The following is an 11726-nucleotide window of genomic DNA, read 5'->3' as shown; positions in this document are numbered from 1 at the left end:
TCTAGGGGGGATCCAAATTTCAAGGATTTTGCTCTACGACCCATAGGAGCCGAGATATTTGCATTTTTCTGTTTGGAGCGCTGGAAAACATAAAAACGCATATTTCGGGCTCGAAAGCAGCTGGCATTCACTGAAATTTTTCTGGTTTTGACCAGGATTACAGGAGAGCTGAAGAGGTAGCACGTTCGGCAGGAGTAGGGGACCCTTTTTGGATGTTCGATGTTGGCAAGTTTGAATTCCGCATGTATTCTAGGGATCTATCAACGAAATTGGCGGGAAAAGCGGATACCTCTTTGCCTCTCATGTGCTCCTGTTACAAAAGTCGAATTTGCAATACTTCTGCAGGGGTAATGGACCCATTTCAGACTGAATTCGGGTAAAACGGACCGGGTAGGTATTATGGACCACTCTCAAACTAAATTCGGGTAAGATGGACCGGGTAGGTATTATGCACCACTTTCATACTGACTTCGGGTAAAATGGACCAGGTAGGTATTATGGACTTATTTTACAGTAAGGGTAATAAAGAAGGGGAAAAATACAAAAACAAAACGAGAAATAAAGGCTAATGAAGATTTATTAATATTAACATTACATTAATGCATTACAATGAAGAAGACTTACTAACTAAAACAATAGAAATGAAAAAAATTTTATACACGTATATATAATATAATTATATAATATAATTATATAATATAATTATAATTGTTTATATATATTACATGTTCTTCATTTATTCATTTGTATAAAACGGAAATCCTGTCCCACTCCCTTAATTATGTCCATCACTTATGTTAATTGCAGTATTTCCACACGTAATTTGTGAATTTAAAACTCAGTCGTTCCTGGTGGAAGCGAATGTAGTTCAAAATAAATATCTCTAGACGAAGATCCCGCCACTGGCCGCACTGTATACAGTCAATTGATGACTTGCTTAAATTAATCAGTCGCACTTTATTGATGCAATCATGGCTTGCCTACGGCTCTTTCTCCTCGGGCTTTCAATTTTTTTGGTGGTAACTCCTTCCATCGGCGATAAATCGTCATCCGAGAGTCACTGGAGGGCGGACGAGCACGAGTGGAGGGAATTCGAGGAATTCCGAGAGTGGAAGAGGCTGAAGATCTGGGAGAGACAAAATCGAAATGAAGGTGTCGGGGAGGAGAGCATCTCACTTGCAGGGGCCCCTTCTCCGGATGAGAATCCTGCCGTGATGGCGAGGTTCATCGTCAATCAAGCGAGTAATTATCCTTTTTTTGTTCTCGTTTCAATAATGGAATTCCTTCGGCCTCCCGGTGCGAGGGATGACTCTTGTTTCCATTAAAATGGGTTTATAATTTATATGATGATCTTAGATTGGAGCTCTGTTGCTACCATCAGCAGTCGAAAGGATATCCCGTCATTTCCATTTGCTGGAGTCATTTCCGTCAGTGATGGAACCGTCGGCAATGGCTCTGGAATTCCTTACATGTATCTCACACCTCTGGATTTCACAGCGCAGGACATTGCGGTGAGAATTATGAAAAGACCGTAAATGATATCTTTCGTTCTGAGATATTTTTTTTCTTCAACTCAGAATTTTTATTTTTTTGTCGTTTTGCAGAGAGATCACAGAGCGACGTTGATGATGACCTTGGCACAGGGCTCCTGGTGCAAGCAGAAGTCCATGGACCCGATGGACCCGCGTTGCGCAAGAGTTGGATTATCCGGAAAAATTGAAAAGGTCGGAAAAATTAAACTGGACGATAGAATAAAATTCCTCTTCGATATTTCATTATTTCCTTCGGTCACAGGTTATTCCTGGAGACCTGGATTACGACAGCGCCAGAGATGCGGTTTTCGGGAGACATCCGTGGCTCTCGCACATGCCAAAAAGTCAGTTTTCTGCAAAATTCAAAATTATAATTGCGATTAATGAATATTGTTAATATTATTGAAAGTATTAATTAATGGGTCATCAATACTCATTTCTTAAATAAGTATTAGCGAACGTACCGATATAATATGTTTTCCATTATCTTGCAATTTTTTTTAATAATGGAAAATGTTTGTTGCAGATCATCACTTCTTCTTTGCTAAATTAAATATATTATCGATCGCGATGTTGGATGCCTTCGGAGGGCCGAAGTACATTCCTGTGAAGGAATATCTAAACGTGAACAAACACATTGCATGGAGAATGCCTCATCGATCCGTGACACTAATTTAACTAAACAATCACTTAAGAACAATTTGTGTTGACAATATGTACATATACTCTATAATATTCATAAATAAATCTTAAAATTTTGATGATTAAAAAAAATTAATAATCGATTAATTAGTTCTTGAAAAAAATGATTGAAAAAATTGATTGGAACACTTACTTGCGGAATTAAAACCACTTGTCTTGTAATTTGAACTTTAAACACATTTTCTCTGCCATCTATTGACAACAATAAAGGATTGAAGATCAATTGTTCGGAAGAACTGAAGTAGATGGCAGCATGAAATCGTTGAAGTTAAAAATTCAAATTACAGATCTACATTAATTTTAATTAACAATATTACATATTATTTTAATAGTTCGATCTTTTCGGCGTTTCGATGTCAGTTGAACCGATTTTTAATTGTTTATCCCCGTATATATAATTTTTTAAATTAATATCCTATAATAAACTGTAAATCACTATAGATTCGGATAATAAAAGTGAATAGATCAATTCCTTAATTCCACATTCCAAAAAAATATATGGAATGCACCTTATGAATTTGGCATCTCTATATTATAATGCAATTAAATTCTTTTGAAATTGAATTGAATTCTTTTTCTCCCCGAATTTTCCTTCAGATATTTCTCTTTTACTATCTTCAGGGGATTCGTATTGAATCGATGAATTCAGTAACATACAACACTCGATTCGACGGATTAAACAGAATAGATTTATTCACAGTGAATTAATTTGATTCACGCTATGAGAGCTGAACCGTAAGGCTGATCTGATTTTCATCTGATCGAATTATCCGAATTATATCGAATTATTACGTAAATGTGCAGTACACTAAGTACGTGTCATCGTATGGGATTCTGTTGCTAAGCCCTTCAACAATGGCTTAGCTTGTTGCGAAATAAATATAAAAGTACCTCAATTTTGTTATGGGTTACTCGCAGATACCAAAAACGTCTGCTGTATCGATCAGCAATCTAACTAATAGACAATTTAAATATGAAGAACCCTTTAATATCAATTAACAAACTTTCAAATAAAGTTTTCAAGTTGAGTAATTAATTTGTAATCACGATAAAAACTGTTACGATAAATAAAAAATGAGAAGTCCTGACGTAAAATTTCGTGAGATTAATACGCCTTTTTTTTACGATTTTGGAATTCGCAATTTGGCTAGAGTTTTAAACGATTAGTTGTCAATTAATTAAGAATGACGATAAGCATTTTAATTTTGTTTTATGTAATGGACTGCGGTTATAGATCCGCTTGGTATTGAGAGTTAATTCAGTAATGATAGGGGCGATATTAACCGAATGGAATTCCGTAATGTGAAGTCGATGTGATAATATCTCTCTAGGAGTTGCCTCCAGGACGTAACATTAGAATTGCCGATCGATCGAAACAGTAGCCCCATAGAAACCCGAAATGCATAATTAGATTGGCCTGATACTACACACCAACCATCATGATAAGGATTGAATTTCGTGAATTAGGTATTCACTAATCAAATTGAGTTATTTCGCAAATTGAATGGACTATAGATTTTGCGGCTGGACGATTTTACTGAGTACTTCAACCAACATTATTCCCCCACGTATGAACGCATGAAAGACTCACCACAACAGTTATCCCATAATAGCACTTTCCAAAAACTATTGTAACCCTAGCTAATACAGAACAATAGCGAACAACTCCAACGCGCATTGTACAAGCGATAAAAGCTCGAGTTGCCGAAACTTCAAACTGAATAGTTCAGTACTTGTCATTGAACCTCAAAGCAATGACCACTGATAAATAAGATATTGACTTGAAAATGTACTGGAAATAAAAAGACCGATCAGTGAAAAATCAATTACGAAATTAATCACTATCCACTTACCTCTTTGAAGAGGTGGAGTGACATGACGAAGAATTTTCCAGCGGTGATGTGACAGGGTCTTACTTGCGTCTGACGTATAATTACGATCAAATCTTTACTCACTTCCTTGTTGACAAATAAATACCGATTGAATGCAGCATCTGCGATATTGGCGCTCTTCTCTCTCAATTTATCCCCGACCCAGCAGTAAACGAAGAGACTGCTGTTCATAGTTAATAGGAATAAAATGTGGACCAGTAAAAAGGCAAAATTGCCGTCCTCTCTCAGCTGAAATTAATGAAAAATAAATATTTAGTAGAGTCACACAGTATCTGAAAATAATCGATGCAAATGTCAATCGATGAATAAACATTGGCAGTCAAAGTAATCCACTAGCCTCTAATAATTTTTTATTTTCCATTTTGTAATGATCAAAATAATTCATTTATTCCATTGAATAGACGCTGTAGCTATAGAAATTCTGAGTATTGATTCTATAATACAGAATTGTTAATGCATCAAATGACGTCAAAGAATACCATGAAAGAGGCCCATGGCACTTATTTTTTTATGACTAGTTATTTCCTCTCCGGATATTAACGTGAAAAGATTGTCTCAATAAATGCTCAACTCCATCTCCCGTCTTGTATTTTTGGTGTTACATTTATTTTATTCCTTAATCCTAGATTCTAATAACTTCCAATAACTCAAATAGATTTCTCGCTGATCCCCGGAAAAGAAATGGTAATACATTTGATAATCGAACTTACCTTGGCTATTGTATACCCAATAGAAGTGAAGTGCACAGTGCAAACAATGATTCTGGCAAGCATTGTCACGTGAAATGCATCATCGAACAGAGAGATAATCCTGAAACGATTAATATTCACGAGTGAGTGAAAATCCCGCCAATACAGTAACAAAAATTTTTCATATGAATTATTTACTTGAATATCTGCAAATGGTGATGAACAATGCATTGCAAACAGCTGCAGCCCACGATCACGGGATCATCATCAACTGACCCAGAAGAGTGATGACGAGTCCCTCGAAATCGTTTCATCATGTATTCGAGTACTTCAAGCTGACCGCAGCAATGAAAAATCATCCATATAATGCAACAATCAATAGATGCAAATATCAAAGCCGCTGAACAGTTGAAAACACCCTGAATTATGTACACTATTTCGAACACCGGCGATGCTGTTGCGTTGAATGGATGACGGGGATTACTCGGGTGTTCAAGGTTGAATTTTGAAGGTAAAACTAGGTGGAGGATGACAGGCTGAAGTGTGAAGACTGAAAGGAAAAGAGGAGCAACATGATTGACGTTCAGCCAAGTGAATACTTTCTAAATACTCACCAACTAAAGATACACCGACGGCGATGCATATGCAACGCGTGATGCGTCTCTCCAACGATCCATATAACACCATGATGTCCTTGATATCCTTGGATGATCCCTCCAGGTCCCTCCAATTCCGTTGAATACTCTCTATCAACGGTCTGACGCTGCACCACTGAAGTCTGAAGATAAAGTGATTGACGCAGGTCAGGATAATTCCCGTCAGCACGAAGATCTTGTTGATTTTTCTGGATACCGATGGCTCCAGGATAATACTCCGGAGGAATACACCCAACAGGTAATTCTGCATCAGTTGGTTCAAGATGAAGAGGAAGGTTTGGTGTGCGGCTTTGGGCCAGAGACCCACTAGCTTCAGTCCTGTCTTGATCAGTCCCACTTCCCAATTAAAATCCTTTCCCTCATGGCTTATCTCTTTATCACTGCTTTTCATTATTTTCTCTTCGATAAATGCCTGAGGGAAACGAATCGTTAGATCAGCTCGTTCCATCAGTTCGAATAGTTTACTGATCATAATTCCCGATCCTGCTTCACTGTCCCCTTAATTATCTCCAACGATCGTCTGATGTAAAATTGCCGGTTTCACTGGGGCGTAAATAAACCTTGAGCTCGTGTAATTATTTACTCATGTCGGTCCTTATATTAGAGCAGTCCTGTGTGGCGTGTCACTGGAGAGGCTAGTGTACCCAGGTTTAGTGTTGTCGTTTGCTTGCCACACATGATCAGACCAAAATGTCAACATTAAGCTTGAACTTGACTCAGCAAATTAGATCCATTCCTGTCGAATGTGGTCATCACAATTGCCTGTTGAATTATTAATGAATTATTCATACAGATATTCACGTAGAGATTTTATTTGAATTTGATATTGCGGATTGTATCGTTAAAACGCTTGGACGGAAGTCCTTGATATGGAATCACCAGGAGGTCCCTACAAACTCAGCACCTGAGACAGCTGCAATAAGGCTGACTGCCTCATTGTCATCAGCTTGACCCACATGATGCGTATTGCGTCAGAGTATACTAACTTGACCACGACAGCGAAACACATTTAGTAGCATGTAGCCATCAACACCAGCCAGGGCAAGTGCTGAATACATCGTTGATATATACCCAATGATAACCATTACCTCAAAATTCAAGAGAAGATGGCATATCAAAAGGATACATATCAATTCCCATTAATTTACGTATACTGTTTACGACAGCTCACACTAAATGTTGAATCATTATCCGGTAAGAGGTACATCATTAGAATGACATATAAAAATTGGGAGGCAGAAGAAATAGCCCAATATCTTCGAATCTAAAAGAATTTATATTTAAAAATCTTCTATTTTTTTTCATCGGTTATTTTGTCTGTGGGCTATTTCTTTTGGGGCTCCTGGAAATTCCGGAAGCGGTTTAACGGTAGATTTTTAAGTAAATATTAATGAATTTGGAGTAAAAGTACGAATTATTATATCCCATTGATCAACGTAAATCATGTGAGAAATGAAGGCGCTGAATAAATATCTGAATTGTTTCACATTGAGTTAGGAGAGGGTGAAAAAACAATAATACCATAACCGCTCACGTAACATTTTTTTTTTTCTCCACCGTCACGATCGCTTTCACGATCAAAGAGACCACCTCTCAATTTTTCCAATTTTCGTTGATCCATGGGAATACCCACCCTAATGGTTTCTGTTTCGCTCGATAGATATTGTTTCATATATCGTTACCATAAATGTTATAGCACACGTTTTTATCCGGTGAAATAATCGAGCGCATGGTGGGGAGAAAAAAAAAAAATGGGATTAGTACGAACAAACACGGGAGAAAATATTCTACCCTTGGGTATTGACGATCCTCGGGCAACATTTCCAGAATTTGAATGGGAAATTTTATCGGTAAACGACATGTGGATCATATTTATGGAAAAGTTGTATTCATGCTGAACTAATCCGATTATTTTGGATGATTATCGGTAACTTTATACTATCGGGTAAGACTACATTGGCTAGTGGTTTGCGTTACGTAAACTGTATCTCTGGTGAGCCGATGAGTATAAGCTTTGAAGGGAAAATATAACTCGGGGTAAAATATTTTTTTACTTGTAAATAAGTGATGTTAAAGGGTTTTTTAGGATGTCCGTGTGGTTAATGGAAGATAGTCTCTTAGAATTTTACTGATGTTATCGGTTTTAATGCACTCCGTGATAATCCGATTTTGTTAATGGATGGACTTCAATATTAATTACTATTCATATATTCCCACGTGAATTTATCGAGCTATTGTAATAGTCATTTTATCAGTCAGAAAAAGATTTCAAACTGATTGACTTCTCGAGACGTCTGAATTTTTTTTTCTTATTTTTTTCCAAATATTATTCACTCGTTTTTCAGTCTGAAATGGACTAATTGAATTAATCAATGATTGATTACATTTTACAGTTTAATTAATAGATGAATCAAAAAGAAATTGTTATACATCGATTAATTGAATTAATCCATTCAAACCGTAAATTGGTATGCGAATTTTATCAATGAAAAAGTGAGGGGATTATTGGGGATTTTTGTCGGTTTAATTAATAATAAAATTTTGCCTCTAATTAATATTCAGCTATCGGCGTAATGACGTATCGATCGGGTAATGTGTTGAAACGTCATTTCTCACGCGGGACAATGAAAGCACGAAAAATATATTTTTTTCAAATAGTAATTCGATTCCGTAATTAGTGTGAAAAATTCTAACTCATTGCCTTAATCATCGATTTTCCAAGCAGCACTAATACAACGATAATTACCAATGGTGGATATGTAGTATGGTAATCTGTCGGCTGAGGTGATTAACGAGGAACGGGATACATCCGTCGATATTCAACGGAATAATGGCTCCTCGTCAAGAAACTCGGTGTAACCAACGACAAAGGGAATTTCAGAGCTGATACATCGGTAGGGAATGGATATCGTCTATTGTTTGATTGGTTCTTGTCAAACTTTTAGTTGAAGGTGTTGCACTCGCGTTATAAATCCCTCAACGCTCGGGAATAATATGTTGGCTCTGGTTAGTTACGAACTATCAGTGCTTCTTGTTTACGAACTTCGCGTTACTCGGGTCTTAATCAGATTTTTTTTTCAATGACTGTACTATGTGTATGTGAATATTTTTTTAAAAAATGGTAAGTCAAAATTGTTCTGATGAAGACCGGTTGTATGGGTACATAAAATTGAGGATTGAAAATATTCTAATTCAATCGTAATCCTAATGTGAAGAGGGAATCGTCGATCTCGAAATATCTCGAATACCTCGAATGACCGTGAGGGTAAGACGGAACCGACCTGCCACCTCGACGTCGCGGCAAAATTTTGAATATTTAAAAAATGTTAAAATTTAGAAAAGTGTAAAAAATATTAAAAATCGAGAAAATTTCAAAATCATCGCGAAAATCCAGGGAGATTTCAAATTATTGAATAAATTTTGCCTGCGTTGCCGGGGCGGGAAAATTTTTAAAATTTAAAAAATGCCAAAATTAAAAAAATGTCAGAAATGCAAAAGATCGGGAAAATTTCAAACTCATCGCAAAAATCCAGGGAGATTCTAAATTATTGAACAAATTTTGCTTGAGATGCGGGGGCGGGAAAATTTTGAAAATTCAAAAAATGCCAAAATTTTAAAAATGTCAAAAATGCAAAAGATCGGAAAAATTTCAAAATCATCGCAAAAATCCAGAGAGATTTCAAATTAATGAACAAATTTTGCCTGAGATGCGGGAGGCGGGAAAATTTTGAAAATTCAAAAAATGCCAAAAAGAAAGAGTGCAACAAATTTTTTTTTTATCGATGAATTTCTCCAGCCCTTTAGTCTCAACTTCCCAAGTTCAAAATCTCCAATTAAAAATTATGAAACTCAGAATAATGTTCAGCTTTTCGTCCGTTATGTACAGAGATGTTCGCCAGTTTGTGAGAGGGACGTCAACATCTGCTCTCATGTATTCATAACCAACTTTTTGGTACTCGTGGTGGATAACCCGTGTTGCATTTGCTAATTACGCATTTACGAGCCTCGATACTCAATTATGTATTCATCATCTACTTGAAACACTGGTCACATCATGATTAATTGAGTTGCTCAATGCACCGGGTGGAACTTTGATGGAGGAATTACCGGAAACTTTTTGGCCAAAGCCAGAATTCGAGACTTGTAAAATGGATTTGGGGGTTTGAAAATGTATTGAGGTTTTCCCACAGTTTGAAATAGCAATAGCAATTCGAGGATCGGTGAGAGCGTCAATTTCTTGTGCAGTGAGTGATAATTGGCATTGGAGTTTGAGAGTAACGGGTTTTCACAGTTCCCATAGAAATTTCCCAAGTGGTAATTAATCACAAGTGCGAGAGACACGATAAGGGCGTACTCCAGGGCTGGAGAAATTGTTTGGTACAAAGGAGCACACAAATGCGGAATGTTGCAGATCTATCCTCATCTTTTTTTCTTTCTCCATTTATCTCTAACGAAAAAGCAACTTTCATCATTGATGGGGGTGATGGAGGAGCCAGCGAATTTATCGACAGTTTCATTCATTATTTTGATTCTCCAACGGATTGAGAGCACTTCTGGGGGTACTTCTGAGTGCCATTTACCGAGGGAAATAAATCTCTTTGTTCTGTTGCACTTGAGGTTAATGAAATAGTGAGGGGCATGTTGGATTCGCCAGGAATTTATCAACGAGCTCCTTCAGATATATTCGGAGATTTTAGGTGAATTATTCACCAGAAATTTCCGAAAATTTTTCAAAATTCACGTCAAAGTCCCAAAAAAATCTACCGCCAAAAAATCATTCCCCCGAATACTTATAAATTTCGCGGAAAAGTTAAAACTCCTCGGACTCACGAAACTCCACAATAAAATATAATTATAATAATTTTTTGTATGGATCTTAGAGGAAAGTGGTATAAAGTCGAATTAAAGTTTATCGAAAAATTGAGAAGATAAAATTTCAATAGATCATAAATAACTCACCGTTTCTGGAACTCCAGTTCGACAAAATATTCAGTGTCGGTGAAAAATAAACGCACGTTGTTGTTGCGAAAAAAAAAGGCACGTCGCGATAAAAAGGAACTGAGTGAGAAATATGGTTGGAGCGGGTAAAACTTTTTGTCGGATGGTATCGTTCATCTTCTTAACCCCCTTTTGTTGTCCACCCCCACTGGTATTTCGTACTTCTGACATCTCCAAGTCGCCAACGTGAGAGCACCCACACACACACACGAGTATTTGAATAAACTTGAGAACAGGGGGTTGAAGTTTACCCCCCGTCGTCCCCGTCTTCCTCGTCGCTGCCATCTAGAACAAAAGGACATTTTGAATAAAACATGCGGTGGATTGAAACTGTTACTATTAAAAACTCCATTATTGTTACTCCGAATTATGGGTTTTGACGAAAACAGCGAGTGGAATAATTCCAATGCAGGAGATTATTCGATTTTCAGAAAAAATTGCATTAGAATTCTCACGCGCAATATATTTGAAATTGAATCGCCCTGGAATGTTTTTATTTACTCTGAAAATTCGGGCGAATCTAGACTTCACTCATGGATTCCCCGGAATTTTCACCATTTTTTATGAGTACCCGCGGTATTATTTATTTATTTTATCACTTTTTTCAATTTCGGAAAAATATTTCTGGTCTGACCCATTGATAAATTTTTCCACTGAATCCTCACGGGATATTTTCCCTATTATTCGATATTAAATTGATGTCAAAAAATTTCAGAGCGACGAGCCCCTCCCCCACCACCCACCGCCCACTCGAAAATTTCAAAATTTCCTAAAAATCTCAAAAACACAATAACAATATATAATCATAATATTTCTGTGGAATGCCAGATATATCACCTCCCTTCCCATTTCAACGAGCGCCCACCCCTCCCCTCCCCCCGCCACCTATTTTCTCACCCCCATCTGGTCCGCTAGTGCCCCTTGGACGCATCCCTCCGGAAAAGAGCAGTACAGGGGATGCGAGAGGATAGTAAACCCCCGGTGATGTGAGTCGTTGGAGTTGTCTGGTGGCGCGGTATACGGACAAAATCGTAATCAGAGCTTGCGCCGGAACGTCAGATCCAACCAGTAGTCGCCCGGTCGTTGTCACGGGCGTAGCTGGATGCTGGATGATTCACGTGGGTCTGGGTGGACGCCACCTCGTTGCACACGAACGTTATCAACGTACAGGCAACGAACGTGGACGTGTGATTTACTTTTTTTATTCACCCCTCAAAAATTACTCCACATCAACCGCTGACAGGGGATAGGGGGGGT

The 11726-nt window shown here is 37.6% G+C and overlaps 2 protein-coding genes across 3 annotated transcripts in view; one reads left to right on the top strand and one right to left on the bottom strand.

Moving 5' to 3' along the window:
* Window positions 1–930: 930 nt before the first annotated feature.
* CREG (Cellular Repressor of E1A-stimulated Genes) lies at window positions 931–2306 on the top strand. Its single transcript, XM_011308301.1, has 5 exons — window positions 931–1242; window positions 1357–1511; window positions 1605–1724; window positions 1795–1876; window positions 2059–2306. The coding sequence occupies exons 1-5, from the start codon at window positions 972–974 to the stop codon at window positions 2208–2210; spliced, it is 780 nt and encodes a 259-aa protein (XP_011306603.1). The 5' UTR covers window positions 931–971; the 3' UTR covers window positions 2211–2306.
* Window positions 2307–2395: 89 nt separating this feature from the next.
* LOC105268607 (odorant receptor 2a) overlaps window positions 2396–11726 on the bottom strand; it is a 39602-nt gene continuing 30271 nt past the window's right edge. For both annotated transcript variants that reach the window (XM_011308302.1, XM_011308303.1), the window contains 6 exons: window positions 10431–10754; window positions 5430–6233; window positions 5014–5365; window positions 4837–4936; window positions 4088–4354; window positions 2396–4026 (listed from right to left, as the gene is read on the bottom strand). In XM_011308302.1, the coding sequence (XP_011306604.1) occupies window positions 3961–4026; window positions 4088–4354; window positions 4837–4936; window positions 5014–5365; window positions 5430–5943 (1299 nt within the window). In that variant the 5' untranslated portion in view covers window positions 5944–6233; window positions 10431–10754 and the 3' untranslated portion in view covers window positions 2396–3960. The remainder of the gene's footprint in view (window positions 4027–4087; window positions 4355–4836; window positions 4937–5013; window positions 5366–5429; window positions 6234–10430; window positions 10755–11726) is intronic.

The sequence above is a fragment of the Fopius arisanus genome, unplaced genomic scaffold, assembly GCF_000806365.1.
Source record: "Fopius arisanus strain USDA-PBARC FA_bdor unplaced genomic scaffold, ASM80636v1 scaffold00059, whole genome shotgun sequence".
NCBI classification, from domain to species: Eukaryota; Metazoa; Arthropoda; class Insecta; order Hymenoptera; family Braconidae; genus Fopius; species Fopius arisanus.
The sequence above is the reverse complement of the archived record's forward strand: the minus strand, read 5'-3'. Positions and strand labels throughout refer to the sequence as shown.